Consider the following 16,877-nt stretch of genomic DNA (forward strand, 5'->3'; position numbering starts at 1 on the left):
CTTGCAGCGCCGCAAGCAACTTGGATTGACGATCGCGCGTCGAGGTTGTAGCATATCGGCGGGTGCTCGAGCGCGTCCAAGCACTGGTAGACCATGTCGACACATTGACAGCGCATGAGGTCAAACGGACGTGGCAGCTCGACGTGCGACTTTGGCCATGAGCTCACGTCATATGACCTTCGTGTACATGGGTCAATAATAAATATTATTATTGTTCTTAATCTTTATTAATGACCCATGCGTGTACTACGTCAGTCGTGTCGTTTCGGAAATCTACCGTATATATACGGTCGTAAATACGAATGCGATGGATAAATACGGTCAGTCGCCGCACTTTGGAAAGGTCGCGAAAAATCAGTATGACCGCGGTCGACGACGGCTACCAGCGGGCCCTGCAACGCGTGCAGCTGCGCAGTGCGTTCCACCGAACGGGATGGTGTCCGATGCCCAACCTCGTGGTGGCCGGCCGCCCCGTGCTGCTGACGCCGACGAGCACTGGCGGCATGGCACCAGGCGTTGTCGAGGCCCGGAACGTCCAGGTCGACGCGACGTGGGAGGCCAACCTCGAGCACGCTGTGGCTCCTCTTGTGGCCCACGCCAGTGGCGGCTTTAGTATTTCGCTTGCCCACGTCGTTGCCACAGCGCCACATGCGCCGCTACTCACACAGAAGCTCTCGGGCCGTCCCGGCAGCTTCGGCACGCTTGTCGTGCTCCTCGCCAGCACCGAGCCTGGAACGCAGCGATGGAGCGTCCACTCGCTCGGCAAGACGTTGCAATGGACCGTGCGCCCTTTGCAGTGGTGTGCATTCTTTGGCCATGTCAAGCCGACCGCGCACTGTCTTGGGCGCTGCGTCTGCCTTGTGTACCATCTCATGGCGCCACTGCCTCGCCCGTTACCCATCGATAACACAGGCGCCATCCAGGAGTTCAAGGTCCTCGCTCAAGGCCACGTCGGCGACGACCCGTGCCTCATGTACGTGTGCGCAGGCGCGGCCTTCTCGGCCAAGGACGACGAGCTCGTCGAGGTTCTTCTGGACACCCACCAATATGACGTGGCGCGCGCCCACGGCTTCGACACCCCAGATGGCTTCACGCTGACGCGCGTCACTTGCTACGGACGATTGATTCTGCCGCGAATTCTCCTCGACTGCCTCGAGGGCCGCGTCGTGCGCCGCTGGTTCGGATCCGAGACCTCCCAGCCGTCGCCAGCTCTTCTCATCGTGTGGCCACGCAAGGCGCGTTTGCGTCTTTTGAGCATCCATAGCGTGCTGGACGCTCTGACGACCACATGCGGCCAGCGCCAGCTGCAAGCGTGCGCCACGGGCAAATTTGCCCGACAAGTCGACACGCCAAGTCTTCTCGACCGTATCCTGCGCAGCTTCCCCATCACGCCGATGCTGCACTCGTCGCTCGCACGCATCTTGGTGGCCAACCACTGCAAAACGACGCTGTGTTTATTTCTTGCCAAGCATTTCGTGCCAAGCCACGACGCGGGTGGTCTCTTGACAGCGATGCTGCGCGTGTACGACGTTTATGGCTGGACCGCGCTTGGCGCGTCCATTCTGGCGATGGTGCAGCGCTGCCACGCGCAGCTCGAGCACGTTGTGTCGATGCTGTACGTCCTCTCTCGCCTTTCGGTGCGCCACCTCTTTGGCCACGCCGAGTACTTGAAGGCAGCGTACACGGCGTGCCTCGGCCACCTCAAGATGCGTGTCGAGACGCCCTTTCTCGAGGACCCAGCCTCGTTTCTGGCGACCTTTTTGCGGCTCGAGCGCCAGGTCTACCCGCCGCACGTGTCGCCAGACGATCGCCACACGTGGTTTGCGTATCGCTTGCCGCGCGTCGCCTCGATGCTCATCGAGTCGTTCCAAGTCTGCCCGAATGCGCTCGTCGGCATCCTCTTGTCCAAGCCAGCGCTATCGCCCGTGCACGTGCTTGTGCCGGTGTTGGCGTCGCTCGACTTTCGACCGGCCAAGCTGCAGCTCGCCGTCCACAGCATGTATGGCCGCATGGTCGACACGCTGCATCGAGTGGGCAGCTACGCGGCGGCCTCTTTCCTGCACGTTCTCGATGCCGTGGGTCTTCTTGGTATGGAGTCGCCCCAGCTCTGGACGGACCTCGGTGTCGCCACTGTCCCGGTCCTCGCGACGCTCCTCGGGACATGGGGCCCTCTTCGGGAGGCAGACGTGACAGCTGACATGCTGCTCACGGTCGCCAACTACTGCGTCGTTGAGATCCCCTTTCTCAATTGTATGCTCGAAGAGACGACAGCCGTGTGGTCCAACGCCCGCGACCTCTTCCCTCGCTATCCCAAGGCGACGTACGACGACACTGACGACTTGACACAGCACCTGCTGAAGGACGCTGTGGCGCTGGTGATCGCCAGCGGCGCGGTGCACACGTTTGTCACCTCTGTGCATAGCTTCTTGGCCACACGACCCATTGCTTTCCGGTACCTCTCGGGCGTCATTCAGCTGGCTCGGGCACTGTCCATGCATGGCGCTCTCGGTGTGGGTCGTGCCATCGCAGAGGCCGCACTCACAACGGTCCACGCCGAGGTGGCCGCCTGGACGTGCTTTCTCGAGTGCGCGTGCATCCCATGCACCGGTTTGCGCTTCTTCTTGAGCGACGCGCGCGAAGGTGTTTACGATATGGACGACATGGACGCCCCCCACGTCCGCACGTCTCTCTCGCTTTTGCCTGGCTGCGAGATTTTGCCGCACCACACGCTTCGCGTCGCCAAGGAGAACCACACCGACTACCCTGCGCTGGCCAGCATGATGATCCACGAACTCCGCGCCAGCGTCTCAAACTTGTCAGACATCTGAGCCCATTCCATTTTGCAGATCTGAGTACCAGTAATAACAGCAAGCCGCAAGATTCTACAAGATTTGTTGTGAGCATACCATAGGAGTCAACATCGTGGCGCGAGCAAGTAGTACTTCCAGGTGCAGGAAGCGGACGTCGAGTTTTTGCAGTCTCGATAGAGTTGACAATTGGCTGGACAGTCATTTTGTGTTTAGCCTTGTCGACCCTAACCCGCCACGCCGCTGCCAATGGCTCGCGGTCAATCGAATCGTCTATTGCGACACTCGAGCGCCGTACAAGGTAAAAGACGTGCTCTGGGACTGTGCAACGTCGATTCTGCATCGTGCATTTTACACTTTGACGCCTTTACACGCGAAAAAACCGGCGATTTCATTTCTCATTTTGCAGGGGTCCGCACCGCCGCCGGGTCGGGGTAGCCTTCGTGCTACGTCGGGGTGAGGAGATCGCAGCATTCGGCCCACAGGCTCTGCCATCCTTACCGACGGCTGTCGCTCGCTTGCGCTGGTTTAGGCGTTTAGGAGCGTAGCACAGTCTAGTCGTGTAGCAAAGTAGCATCGCAGCGCCCATCCATCATCGCATTCACTCGTTTGCATGCAACACATACCTCCATGCAGTAGTACTCGTTTCTCGACGACGATGGCGACAACAGCGACTCGTTGCTGCTCGCACCCTTGCAGCGCCGCAAGCAACTTGGATTGACGATCGCGCGTCGAGGTTGTAGCATATCGGCGGGTGCTCGAGCGCGTCCAAGCACTGGTAGACCATTACCACGTCCTCCCTATCTCGGGGCGTACTACATCACGGAGCTGGCCTCTCGCTGCGTTCCAGTCAAGTAGCGACAAAATCGATCACGCGTCGACCGCCCAAGCCGACGCTATAGCGCTTAACGACATTTGCCAAAGTATGTGCTCACCATTGCCTTCGTATTCTGGCAAAGACGAATAAGCCGCCAGCGTCGACAAAACTTATTGCGCCCTTCTTGCAGGGAAATTAGGCAAAGGCGAGAATGGGCTGCCCGCACGTTGTACCGCCTGCCAAGGTACTTGGAAGCTGGCGTTGCAAGCTGCAAGGTCAAGGTCACCACCGCACACGCGGCTTTTTGTGACGCGGCACGTAGCCTTGGCCAGCATGTAAATCGTCTTGCATACTTCTCCTTCTTCTTCAACGTCCCGAGATAACTAGGCTCCTGGCCGGCGCTGGAGGACAATGAGTCGGCGGTCCTCGGCACCAATCGCATTCCATAGCTTGCGGGGCGTGCGCATCACGGGCGGCATCGACGCGTGCGCGTCATGGAAAATCGGCGCCAATGGCGTCGGTGTGTCCTCCGCCACCAAACGCTCGACGGCTTTTCTACACCTGCGAGTGTCAGTGAACAACTGTGTGCGCAGATAAGAAGACAACGATGTGGTCTTGTGCGCTGGCTTGGCTTGGACGGGCACGCTCGGACGCAAGTGATCTCGCTTGTGCGACAACCCTTTGGCGAGCTTCCTACAGAGTCGGTCTTGAGCGTGCAACCTCAGTGCCTCGATCTTTCGTACAAGGTCTTAAACTGCTGGGTGCGAACGTCATAGTGCCCCAGCGCCGGCAGCAGCGGGTCGTCCGGTGGCGGCTACCATTCATTGCATTTCATATATCCTCTCACATATCCTTGTCTACCTCGAATGCCATGGCGTCCGCTCTCAATGTGGTCGACGGGGTCGGCGGTTTTACCGGGCGAAGCACGGGTGGGCTGTAGACAAGAACATCTGCCGTCGGTGGCAGCGGTATGGGCACTGGACGTCTGTGCCGCGGCGCGTGGCGCGTCACCGATGGAGCCTCGGAGACGGGCGGCGTTGGCGGGCGCTCGTTCACCAGCGCGCATTTCTCGAATGGATTACGGATGTAAATCGGGTCGTCCTCCGCGTCTTGGTCGCCACCGGCATCGACGGGTTCTTGGTTGGAAGCGGCTTCGTCCGTAGCGAGCTCGTCGTCGTATTCAGTGTCGAGGGACTCGAGGAGGGCGGCGGTGGACGGCGGCTCGAGCACGCGCGGCAGCGGCAGCTTTGTCGGAAGCACGTCGACCGCCACGAGCGTAAAGAGCTTCTCTAAAATGCCGACAAAGAGATCGCCCTGGGCGTTGGCAAAGCACATGCACGAGAGCGGCGTCGACATCTGCACTTCCCGCAGCAAGTTCTTGCTCTGATCCCAGACCTAATATACTCTCAGCTTTGGTACATCTACGAGGTGGAAGAGACAACGACGACCTTGATGCTCATGTCAAAGCTGGTCGTGGCGCAAAGGTGCAGCTCGTCCGAGCAGTCGGCGGCAATCACCATGGACGAGTGGTTGACTTCGGACGAGATCAGTTTGGGCTACGACCATTTCGATGCTCAAGAAGACCAATTGGACGGTGTACCTCGGCATAAGCGAAATCGACAAAGTCGACGCGGCCGTCTTCAAAGCCACAGACAATATACTGCGCTGTGGGCGAGACGCTCATACACGACGGCACTTCGCCGAGCGTGATCATCGCGAGGCGCGTCATGCGCGGTGCCGTGCGCCAGAGCCCGAGCGTCTTGTCGAGCGCAAAGCTCACGAGCGTCGCTGTCGATGTACTCGTAAACGCAAGGTGCGTGATCGGTGCCGTGTGGCCGGGTTGCAGCAGCGCTTCGTCCAGTGACGCGTGTATGGACGAGCTAAAGAGGAGCTCGCCTTTGTCCGAGCCGCACGCGAGCCAGTGGACACCCATTTCGACTTCGAGCACGGCTTGGGCAAGGTAGTCGGTACGGGATTTCTGCACCAGCGCGTTGCGCCGACCGGCGTCCGTGCGCTGCGTGGGCAAGTGGAAGATCGGCGGCGCCAAGACGCAGCAAATCGCCTTCACGATGCGGTTCTCAATCTCAATGCATCGGACCGGCGTCGTCACGTCGAGCGCCACGTCGTAGACCGCAACGCGATTTTTGAGTAAAATGTACAAAATGTCCACATACGGGTTGTACGCGATACCAATGACGTCTTGGAGAACCGCTTCGTCCGGCGTCCACGTTGCCGACGGTGTGGTCATGCGCCGCGTCGCATAAATGCGCACCGACCGGTCCTGGCACATGCTCACCACGTGGTTCTCGCTCCACACCGAGTGGTCGTCGCCCGGCGTCGTCGGCGGGCCTGGTGTCGTTAACGGTCGAGATACGCCCGCGGCCATGAGGTGGATTGGGATCTGAGACACCTTGCGCCGCATGGCGGGCGGCCGCGGGTTCGAGGACGGCTTGTGCCGCTGTTTTTTGCCCGGTGCGAGCGCCCGAAAGAGAATCGCGAGTGGCGACGCCGTCGCACTGTGCTCTTTGAGCGTGTACTTGAGTAATAGCAGGCGCATCGCTTGGCGCGACTGGACCGCAAAGACGATCGGGTTGGTCTTGGGCACGAGAAAGAGACCCGCGACGGGGGCGTCCATGCGAATTTGGTGAATGTTGCGAAGGAGGTCGAGGTCCCACATACGAATGGTGCCATCGAGGGACCTAGTTCATATCGACAATTATGTACAAGCAAAACCCAATGAAAGTTACGAGGAGAAAACACTCTGCGAGACGTCGTCGAACGCGAGGCCCGTGATGGGCTTGGTGTGGTCCTTGAAGACTGCGAGGGTCGAGCGCGGGTACAAGGTCGCGACGTAAATCGAACCGTCCATGCAGCCGACTACGATCGCCTTTTGCTTGTAGACAACAAAGTCGGTGATGGCGCCGTTGACATTCTTCACTAATTTCTTGATCGTCTCCAGGTGCGTGTTGTCGACGAGGCTGTAGACATGAACGGCGTTGTTGGACAAGAAGTAGACGCGGTCGAGATCAAGCTTCATGCGCTGAACCCACGTCGTGCCCGTCTTCGTAAACGCATCGCTCGCGGCGACTTGGTATGTTGGGTTGCGCAGCGTCTGGCCCTCGTGCTCGTACCTACGGGTAGCCGTTGGTTCCGGCGAGCCGTCGACGAAGGATACCCGTCCCAGTCCTTGCCGCGGAGGACCCACGCGCCGCAGCCGTCGACGCCGCCCGTTAGAATGCGCTGGCGAGGCTCATCGAATGCGAGACAGAGAATACTTGCGCGGTGCGTAAAGACGACCGCGAGTTCGTCCATGTGCTCGTCGTAGAAGCGCAGCGCGCCGTCGAGGCAGCTCGCCACGTACAAGTTGCGCGACGGAATGTACTCGATCGTTTGCACCAAGTTAGTTGTACGCGCCGGCAAGGCCACACTACGTATTTCGCCGTCGCGGTGCCATAGCTTGAGACTGCGTTCGTCTACAGCCCGGTCGCCTGAGCCAAATTGAGATACGACGACAGAGTACCAGAGTTCGCAAAGCGGTCAAAGCGGTCGTTGTAGCAGAACGCGTTGATCGTCGAGCTGTGAATGACTTGGGCCAGCTCCTCGATGACCACGCCTTGCATCGTATGGACTGGCTAGCAGTTTCGTAACAGGGTGGCGCGACGGGGTAGTAACGCATAGAGACACTTATTTCTCGCCGCATCACGCTGCCACGTCATCGCGCCGCCTTGCGAGGGGAAGCTGCCGCCAGTTCAATGCAGTGGCAAATCACAAACTCTACACAGCAAAAAGGACGAGGTGGAGTACTAGGGACCATAGCATCGATGAGCAAGAGCCTTTGCATAGTGAGCACAGCGACGGTCTCTAACGGTATATTAACGTTTGTAACACTTTGAAAGATCGGCAAACGTTCACGTAAAATCCACCAATGGCATCGCCGCATGCCACTTGCGATCTTTGGCCGTCCGATGCTCATTGCCGTCGTCTTGGACGTCGTCCACAAGGAAGGCGAGGACAACCTCCTGTACGTGAGCACCAAGTCGGGCTGTGACGCACTCTTGCCGCTGCGCGGCGTCGTGGCTGCTGCGGCTGGCGCGGCGCGGACACTCTTTCGAGAACGCATTCAAAGCTGCACGTTTGCGCCGGGGGTGTGCGCCGCCTACGTCGACGACGGCGACCTCCTCTTCGTCCTCTTGCAAGACGGAGACGACGGCTCGATCTCGTGGCTACAAGCTTGCGCGATCAACTGCTACGAGTTTCTACAGAGCGCGTTTGGCCCGCCCGGCGTCAAGTGCTGCGACTGGACCAAGCAGTCGGCGGCCGTCGACGACGTTGTCACCCAGTGGATTGCCGCCGTCGCGCACGGTGCGGTCTCTCGCCTTCAACACCAAGACATCGACGTGGGCATAGAACGGGGCATGGTCTGGCGAACATTGTTCCCCCATTCGACGCCGGCGCGCCGCCTGCCGTGGAGCACTCTCGTACATCGACACCAGCGCATGCAGCCATGTACCACGAGCTTTGTAGATGGAGATACACGGACCGCAGTACCTCAACGTTGCCGAACTGGTCTCGAAATTCCTGTCGCACCTCGTACGCATTATGCATGTAACTAGCCAAGCTGTGGGCGTCCGATCGGCGTCCTCCTCTGCTATGCGTATCAGCGTCTACCACGATATTTTGCTTGCAGCAACCGCTTCTACTAGGCAGCAGGTCGTGCTCTCGACCTTTGGCGCTGCCACCACGCGACTTCTCCACCAGTGGGCTCTCTTTTACGGTAGCCTTTCCCACTACGATACGTCTGAGAGAGCGAGCAGTGCGCGCCGGAGCCTGTCATGTCCGACACATCAACGTCCTCGACGACGCCGCGCACGAAGTCGTGGGTCGCATACTGACGCTGCTCTGTCATGGCGCGGTACACAAAGCGAGTTGTATCTCTTGCTGCATGCTTGGTGGTGCGTAGTGGGCGTTGCTCGTGCTCGACCCGATCACGGACAACCCTCCGTCGACCGAATTCGACGCAAGCGCAACTACGCACGGTCTTTCGCTCATCTGGCATAGGACCTCCTTGTGCGACTCGAGACAGCCTTTGGGCATCAGCTCGCGACCGAGGCTCCACTCATCGTCCTGCCGCCGCCGCACGCTAACGCGTACCTGCATGTGCTGCGTTGGAGCAAAGTGCATTTCCGCTTTCACGAGCAAGCGCCCATGAAAGCTTGCGCATTGGTCGACGCCGCGTGGACTCGCTGCGTTGAGAGCATGCGTGCGCGGTATGCAGTGGCCGAGGTACGCGTCCGTCGATCCGCGCGCATGGGCTCAGCGGCTGGGTTCAGGACGCTCATCGTATCGCCACGTCTCCGTTCATGGAGCACCCGGAAGCCCCGCTTGCGGACGACACGGCGTGGATGCTGCATGTCGCAGTGCCCAGCGACGATGGCGAAGACGTTGGCGGCAGCGGGTACGACCGCGGTCTCTTTCCCCCGAGTAGTTCGCTCTACCGCCCGAGCCCCGTGCTGTCGCAGCGCATCTCGACCCAGGCGCGTCGCCTGCGCGTCAAAACGTCGCAAGACGCGCTGTGGGTGCGCGCGTATGGGATTCTCGTCGCCTTGCATTGGCTAACATCAAGCCTAGCTTTCACGGGGCCGACCATGATGTCTACGTGTGCTACGACGCGTCGACACCGCACCATGTTCTGGAGGCAGCATGCACCGTCCAAGGCGAGTGACCGGTCGATTGAAAAAAGGATCAAGTTGATAGATAAAACTACAGTGCTAAACTGGAGATCAGAACCCGAGTCATATCCACAAGAGCGTACCCGGGGCGAGCACAAACTGGCGCGGCGTCTGCGTCGAGATGAGGCCGTCGTTGAGCGCCGGGATCTCAAACCGGTTGAGGAAGAGCAGCATCGTGTGGATAAGAAATACGATCGTAGTCCAGAGCGCCGTGTACGAAAAGCCAAACGGAAAGCAGAAAAAGTAGACGTGGAACATGCTAAAGTAGAGCAAAAAGAGCGGCGGGAAAAACGTGAGCGAGAGCCACGTGCGCACGCTAGACCAGATCTGGTCACGACCACTCGCACATTTGAAACAAGCGTACCAGACGACCGAGTAGAGTTCGCAGAGCCACGCGAGCGACATGACGATGAACGCGAGGAGCTGGTCTTTGAAAAACTCAAAGAGGAAAAAGAGCATCCCGACCTAAAATTTGACATTGAGTTTGTTTCTCAATCGTGCGTTTCGAGATGTACCATGATGGGCACAAACACGAGCGACTCGATGATGTGGCTGAGCACGAGCTTGGTGTACGGCAGTCGGTGTCGAATGTGCTGCTGCAGCAAGACTAGGTAGTACATGCAGCCATCAGATACTTGCAACGCTTCCGGAGGACCGACTCGTAAACTTGAGCATCCGTTGCTGCGTCTCGCGCAAAATGAACGAGACGAGCGTCGTCGTGCTGAAGAAGAGGAAGAGCACCGTGCAAAAGATACCGAGCTTGTACGCGGCCAGCGAATACCACTACTCGACGCGTGAGCATCGTAGCTATTGTCTGGGACGTCGTACCGTCGATGTGGTCGCGCGAAACTCGCTCGCATAGTTGAGGTTGTATGTGTCTTTTGTGAGCTCGTTGTAGAGGTAGCCCTTCCCGCCGTCCGTGATCTCAATCATGTTGTTGATCAGAATCGTGTCGAAGCCAAGGACCTTGTCGAGGAAGAGCATCCACGCGCTTGAAGTGCCCACGTACGGCAGCCCAAAGCACTCGGACGACATCGGTACCGAGACGTGCGCGATTTGCAGCGCCGGCATCTCGTCCGGGTACTCGACCATCGTCAAGAGCCCTTTCTGCATTGCATAGACGTACGCGTTGCGTGGCGCTGCCCGCGGCGCGTTGTCTGTAAACAAGCCCTAGCCAGATGCGTCGACGGTCGTGCGACGAGTTGCATGGACCGTACCGAAAGCGAGAGCCACGATGCTTTGTCAGGCTCGACTTGTATATGTAGCAGGTGCGGCATCGTGGTGGGCATGAACTGGCGCAGGCAGCCCGCTTGGTCATGGCCGCTACGACTGCCATGAGCGTCATGCGCATGGCCTCCGCGCGCACCTCATAAACGTGCGGTGGAGGGTTGTCACGAGGCACAGCAGACCCACGGCGAGCACGAAGAGGGTCGTCTCGAGCGCAATGCGTGTCTATCGCGATGCGCATGAGGCTTGGCGGATCCAAGACGATGCTGCATGAAGCGAGTACCTTGCCGCCGGCGAGGCGCATGAGGATGCGGCTAACCCGCACGTGCATGCGGAAGAAGATCTGCTCCATGACGTGGTCGGTACAGCGTGGGGATGGCGGCGGGAGGTAGTCGGGTGCAAGCCTCGCTCCGGCCGCTGTTTATGTTCTGCGGCCAAATCGAGTTCCATACAAAATGCAAGGTTGGGCATCCGGATTCAAGCGACGTATCCGGATATTCGCCGTCAACAGCGTGATTTTGGCGGACAGTTGATTTTATTCTGTGGGCGCGTCAACTTCAATGTGACGAGCGCCGTGTCACCTGCTTTGCCCGAGTATCTTAACAACGGCCAATCAGCGAACGGATCAACCGGTGATCGTCTCCAGTCCATGAGGCTCAAGAAGCCGACGAAGAAGTCTTGGGCATGCAGGTCTTCTTCGAGCGCGAACAACCCGCGGCAAGCACGGATGTACAGTGCAGTGGAAGAGTTCCTTCAGGCTGTCGCCACGTTCTTCGCCCAGAAGCTCAACCCACTGACCACTTTGGCGGACAAGCAGAGGAGATTGAAGGTTGTCACACTGCCGCAAAAAGGAACAAGATCTCACCGACGTCAACGTCGTGTCTTCAACGTCGGCAAAGTACGCGGTCACGTCCGAGCAATCAAGGTCCTTCTCGTCCGTGCGCTTGTTCCTTGGACCAGCACGACCTATCCCAATGCGAGCTTCGTCGCTCAGCGCTCTCCGCAGCTCTCATGCATGGCAAGAAGCGATGGTTCTTGTCGCCTTCTTGTCGTCTTGCGGTTTGCCACCTGGTAGATCCGGGTTTGAGTCGAGAGAGAGCTCCACTACCGCAACACGAACTCTAGGCGTCCGAGGAAGGCCCTTTATGATAGCATTGGAACTGCACCAACGCACGCGTACTTTTCTCGCGCCGTCGAGTGCGATGGAATACCAGTGCGCAGTAACCAATTTCGTGCGAACGACCGATCAGCTCCAGTTGACAGGCGCCTTTGATCCGACCTTGGTCGCTCGACCAGACTGCTTGCCGTCGTCCTTCGCCAAGTCGTCTGTCGCGATGGGAGCATCGCAAGAGCGTTTGATGTAGCTACATGGTTGGCGAGCCGGCAGCAATGCGCATCGATGGGCGTATCTTGCGTTAAATACCGGCTCGTGGGTTTAAGTCCTGGGCTTTCCGGACGACCCGATTGGCCAATCGTGGCGGCGCGTATCCGGACAGCCAAGAGCGCTATCTTTTGCCACCAACCAAGGACGCAGCATGGCCAAGAAGGACAAGAAGGCGACGGCCGCCAAGAAGGACGAGAAGAAGGCCCGGCAGGAGCTCAAGCAGCAGAAGATCAACAAGAAGAAGGCAACGAAGGAGGCCAAAGATGCGGGCGAGGAAGACATTGAGGCCATTCTGAACGAGTTTATGAAGAAGGACGCGGCCAAGGTGGCCATCACGATCGTGCCCACGACGCAGCCGTCGCCGCGCGCCAACTTTTCGCTGAGCTCGATGCCCAACAACGATCTCCTGCTCTTTGGCGGCGAGTACTTTGACGGCGAGTGCAACGAATGCTTCAACGAGCTCTACCGCTGGAACCTCGAGACAAACGAGTGGAAGCTCATCTCGTCGCCCAACACGCCGCCGCCGCGCTGCAGCCACCAGTCGGTCGTGTACCGCGACCATCTCTACATCTTTGGCGGTGAGTTTGCGACCGCCGACCAGTTTTACCATCACCGCGTACGTCCATGCCCTCTCGACCTCGCTCAGCACTGCGCATTAGGATCTCTGGCGCCTCGACCTCAAGACAAACGCGTGGGAGTGCATCGAGAGCAAGGGCGGCCCGTCGCCGCGCAGCGGCCACCGCATGATTGTCTGGCGCAACTACCTCGTAGTCTTTGGCGGGTTTTACGAAGCCGCGCGAGAAACCAAGTTCGTCCATGCTCCACGTCTCCACCTCCACACGTGACGCATTAGGTGGTTCAACGACCTCTTCCTCTTCAACTTTGCCGATCTCAAGTGGAAGAAGATTACGTTTCCCGTGCACAAGACGACGCCGGGGCCGCGCAGTGGCTGCCAGGTCCGTCCTCCCCGCTTCCACAACCGGCCTTTCTACAAGAAATGACTTAGCTGGCAGTCTTGCCATCGAAGGACACGATCTTCATGTACGGTGGGTACGCCAAGATCAAGAACGTGGGCGAGAAGTCCGAGGGCAAGGTGTACACGGACATGTGGGCGCTCAACATGGCGCCGGTCATCAAGAACCAAGACCCGACGTGGGAGAAGGTAGCCTTACATTCTACCTGCGTTGCCTCTGGACAGAGGTATCTCTGAGTAGCTTTCGCGCAAGGGCCATGCGCCGAGTCCGCGCAGCGGTGCGACCATGACAGTCTATAAGAACCGCGCGATTCTCTTTGGCGGTGTCTTTGACGAAGAGGGCCGCCGCCACGAGCTCAAGAGCGTCTTCTACAACGAGATGTTTGCGTATGACATGGAGCGGAAGCGCTGGTTCGAATATAAGCTCCGCAATAAGAAGGATGGCAACAAGCAGCGCCGCCGGAAGAAGACCAAGTCGTCGACACCGGGTGCCGACGACGACGACGACGATGATGACGAGGATGACGACGGGTCGCAAAGCGGCAGTGATGACGACCGTGCGGCCGAAGACGATGTACGACGCACATGTGCTTTGAAATGACGGACGTGATGACGGGATAGGAGCAATATCAGAAGCGTCAGAACCAATTTGGGTACGTCGGTGAAGACGGCACCATCGTGTACCTCGAAGACGACGACGAAGAAGAGTCGAAAGAAGATAACGGCGCCCAGGAGCTCCCGTCGTCCGCGCCACCTGCCCGAGTGACCGAGAACGACAAAGACGAAGAAGAATCCAAGGAAGAGGAACACAACGATGATACGTCCGACTTGCTTCCGGACGTCTTGCCAGTCGTCGCGCCGGTCGTCGATGACGGCCCGCCTGCCCGTGTGCCACTGCCGCGTATCAACCCCGCGCTCATTGTGCGTGGCAACACCATCTTCGTGTACGGCGGTGTCCTCGAGGTACAATGCCGCTGTGGATGCCCCATGCACCTCACGGGATGCCATTAGGATGGCGATCGCGAGATCACGCTCGACGACTGCTGGTTCACTGCTGCATACATCGAGTCGCGCTCAACGTCTGTCGTAGGTCCATGGATCTCAAGCGCATGGACGAGTGGGTCGAAATTCTGCCGGGCACGATGGCACAACAGCTCTGGAAGGGCGTTGTGAGTGACACGGAGGACGACGATGACGACGACGACGACGATGAAGAAGAAGACGACGACGACTTTCAAGAGTACGTCGAGCCACTCGAGGACGCGGACGATGAAGCCAAGGCGCCGGTATGTCGAATCGCAACGACATCATATGACATGCACCAGGCGCCGAGCGAGGCGGCGATGGCCGTTGCGCGTGCCGTGGACGTCCTTGACGGCACCGACGAGCCGGTCAAGTCCAAGAAGAAGAAGACCGACCGGTGCGAGAACGCGGCGCGATCGGGAACTGAGTCGTTTTGGTGTAGGAAAGCGCTTCGAAAGGAGATTGAGGAGCTTCAGGACCAACTGCAGCTCGCGGACGAGCTGCAGACGCCGCAGCCCGGCGAGACATTGCGCGATTTCTTTGCGCGTACAGCCAACCACTGGGCGCGTCAGGTACAACCGCGTTGCTTGCATTTGGTTGTCGGGATGCATTGTAGGTGGCGAATTTGCCCGAGACGACCGAGCGCCAGCTGAGCGTCAAGGACATCAAGCGCGAGGGCTTTGCGATGGCCGAAGTCCGCTACAACGAGCTGCTACCGAGTACGACGACGCTGCCATCCTCGAGTCCAGCATCTCATGCTGTTTGCGTAGTTTTGGAGCGCTTGAACGAGCTCGAAGCCGCCCAAAAGGCTGCCGAAGAGGCCCATCAGTCCAAGAAGGCGGCGAAGAAGGGCGGTCGCGAAAAGGACCGGCGTTAAACCGAACAGTCTTGGGGTTTGTGCTCGTCTTATTCACTGCTGGTTGAAGAGGCGCCCAAAGAGCCCCATGGACTTTTCCGGAGTCAAAAACTTTAACTCGCGCTCTTCGCCGAGGAAGCGCGCGACCGTGTCTTCGAACGCGACCGCGGCCTTGTCGGTCTTGCTCGCGATCACGGGCTGGCCCATGTTGGACGAGTTGAGGACCTGCGCCGACTCGGGGATGACGCCGACGACCGGCAGCGCCAGCATCTCTTGAATGTCCTAGAAGCCCATGAGAAGAGGCTGCATGTACGAAGGACGATCTACCTCGACCGAGAGACATTCTTCGTTCGAGACGCGCTTGGCGTCGTAGCGGTTGATGAGGAGGTACTGGTTGACTTTGGCCCGGCCTTCCTGCGCGCGGAGCGACTTGCTCGCAATGAAACCAATCATCTTGTCCGAGTCACGACACGACGAGATTTCGGGGTTGGTCACGATGATGGCTTCGTCCGCGAAAAACATGGCGTGGCGTGCGCCCGACTCGATGCCGGCCGGCGAGTCGCAAATGATGTAGTCGAACTCGTGCTTGAGCTCTTCGAGCACCTACGCCTATGTTACGCATGTGTAGCGAGCAGCCAGGACGCTCTACCTTGGCGACGCCGTCTTCCGTGAGCGCGTCTTTATCGCGCGTCTGGCTCGCCGCCAACAGCGACAGCTTCTCGAGGCGCTTGTCCTTGATGAGCGCTTGGCTGAGGCGGCAGTTGCCGTCAATGACGTGGATAAAGTCAAAGATCACGCGGCGCTCGCAGCCCAAGTGAATGTCGAGGTTGCGCAAGCCAATGTCAAAGTCAATGAGGCACGTGCGGTAGCCCTTCTGCGCCAGGCCATAGCCGATGCTCGCCGAACACGTCGTCTTGCCGACACCGCCTTTCCCGGAGGTCACGACGACAACCTTGCCCTGGGGCGAGCCGCCAGCAGTGGCATCCTGGTTGCCAAGGCCGGCGACCGCCGTGTAGCGCGCCACCGTCCGCGGCGCGAGCGTCTTGGCCGGATGGAGAGCGCGGAGGAGCAGCATGAGGAACTCTGTGGTAAAATTGTGGTGCACTTTCTGCAGAACTGAAAACCTCTCTAATCACATACTCCACAACATGCGTTTAAACAGGTTTTGCCCGTTTCAAGCGGCATTGACGTTCTGTTGTCGGCAAGCTCCCCTTGGAGCTTCACGCTCTGGAGAGCGTTGCTGCCCCAACCGTCTGCGATGACGCCTGGCGAAATTAGGCGGCTCCAAGGATATATAGCGCGCACGACTGCTATTTGAGGCGTCCAAGGTCGCGAACCCCAAGCGCATTGCGCACCTACGAGCGCAGAGAGGAGGTATCGCGGCGGTTGCATACTATCGAGATGTACCAACTGCTATATCACGCCGATCTTGGAGCACTCTCGACGGGCCTTGGAATAAAGGGTGCGGAGTCCCTTGGCGTGAAAACGGCTTGAAACCGAGGAAACCCCAAGTGTCGTCCGCGGCGTCCTGATTGTACCGCGAAATTCGGGCAGGCGTCCTGATTTCAAAGCAACTTGATATTTGTATGCTGCGATCGAAGCTGTGAAACGCCCCGATCTTTGGGCGAAGCTTGGTATTTGTATGGTGACGGCTTGGCGCGCGGTGATTGGTGCGGAATGTTTCGTAGAAAGATTAGGAGCCAATCAAACGCGAGGGCTGGACCCGACGCTTCGATCTTGGAGAGGTTCCAGCGCTGGTCGGCTATGACCCACTCTCACATTTTCTTCTTCCGCCACGGCAGAAGAGAACCAGCGCATTAGAGTCTTCTCCTCCGCTCCCGGCTACAGGTACGCAGGCTCATGGCGGTGGCAGCAGCTCATGGCCGCGTAGACTAAGATGATGCGCGCGGCCACGATTGCCCTGCTTGCGTTCGCTGCGATTGTTCGCGCCGAAGACCTCAACCAGGAATACAGCGCGCCTGCCCCGCAGGGCTACGGCGCGCCGGCTCCCAAGGGCTACGCGGCGCCTGCTCCGCAAGGCTACGGCGCGCCTGCTCCCCA

At 59.0% G+C, this 16,877-nt stretch overlaps 6 protein-coding genes across 6 annotated transcripts; 3 read left to right on the forward strand and 3 right to left on the reverse strand.

Moving 5' to 3' along the window:
- Nucleotides 1-333: 333 nt before the first annotated feature.
- Nucleotides 334-2,890, forward strand: SDRG_09592 (hypothetical protein). The gene has a single exon (XM_008615537.1). The coding sequence runs from the start codon at nt 360-362 to the stop codon at nt 2,826-2,828; it is 2,469 nt and encodes an 822-aa protein (XP_008613759.1). The 5' UTR covers nt 334-359; the 3' UTR covers nt 2,829-2,890.
- An 847-nt stretch (nt 2,891-3,737) lies between these two features.
- SDRG_09593 (hypothetical protein) lies at nt 3,738-7,244 on the reverse strand (the record flags this gene model as incomplete). Its single annotated transcript, XM_008615538.1, has 9 exons — nt 3,738-4,179; nt 4,231-4,317; nt 4,368-4,438; nt 4,486-5,019; nt 5,073-5,180; nt 5,225-6,323; nt 6,372-6,755; nt 6,800-7,097; nt 7,145-7,244. 9 exons carry the CDS (start codon nt 7,242-7,244, stop codon nt 4,008-4,010), a joined length of 2,853 nt encoding a protein of 950 aa, XP_008613760.1. The 3' UTR covers nt 3,738-4,007.
- Nucleotides 7,245-7,562: 318 nt separating this feature from the next.
- On the forward strand, nt 7,563-9,346 carry SDRG_09594 (hypothetical protein; the record flags this gene model as incomplete). Its single annotated transcript, XM_008615539.1, has 10 exons — nt 7,563-7,986; nt 8,032-8,102; nt 8,149-8,190; nt 8,238-8,278; nt 8,328-8,398; nt 8,439-8,536; nt 8,585-8,660; nt 8,708-8,907; nt 8,955-9,208; nt 9,253-9,346. The coding sequence occupies 10 exons, from the start codon at nt 7,563-7,565 to the stop codon at nt 9,344-9,346; spliced, it is 1,371 nt and encodes a 456-aa protein (XP_008613761.1).
- Nucleotides 9,347-9,384: 38 nt separating this feature from the next.
- On the reverse strand, nt 9,385-10,932 carry SDRG_09595 (hypothetical protein; the record flags this gene model as incomplete). The annotated part of the gene is made up of 9 exons (XM_008615540.1): nt 9,385-9,392; nt 9,437-9,669; nt 9,718-9,818; nt 9,869-9,960; nt 10,013-10,136; nt 10,182-10,523; nt 10,571-10,676; nt 10,720-10,805; nt 10,864-10,932. 9 exons carry the CDS (start codon nt 10,930-10,932, stop codon nt 9,385-9,387), a joined length of 1,161 nt encoding a protein of 386 aa, XP_008613762.1.
- A 1,183-nt stretch (nt 10,933-12,115) lies between these two features.
- Nucleotides 12,116-14,837, forward strand: SDRG_09596 (hypothetical protein; the record flags this gene model as incomplete). Its single annotated transcript, XM_008615541.1, has 11 exons — nt 12,116-12,580; nt 12,624-12,772; nt 12,818-12,920; nt 12,971-13,126; nt 13,179-13,511; nt 13,559-13,900; nt 13,949-13,983; nt 14,028-14,223; nt 14,263-14,532; nt 14,577-14,679; nt 14,731-14,837. 11 exons carry the CDS (start codon nt 12,116-12,118, stop codon nt 14,835-14,837), a joined length of 2,259 nt encoding a protein of 752 aa, XP_008613763.1.
- A 33-nt stretch (nt 14,838-14,870) lies between these two features.
- SDRG_09597 (septum site-determining protein MinD) lies at nt 14,871-15,891 on the reverse strand (the record flags this gene model as incomplete). Its single annotated transcript, XM_008615542.1, has 3 exons — nt 14,871-15,098; nt 15,144-15,419; nt 15,466-15,891. 3 exons carry the CDS (start codon nt 15,889-15,891, stop codon nt 14,871-14,873), a joined length of 930 nt encoding a protein of 309 aa, XP_008613764.1.
- Between the last annotated feature and the right edge of the window lie 986 nt (nt 15,892-16,877).

Source organism: Saprolegnia diclina (assembly GCF_000281045.1).
Source record: "Saprolegnia diclina VS20 unplaced genomic scaffold supercont1.30, whole genome shotgun sequence".
NCBI lineage: Eukaryota > Oomycota > Saprolegniomycetes > Saprolegniales > Saprolegniaceae > Saprolegnia > Saprolegnia diclina.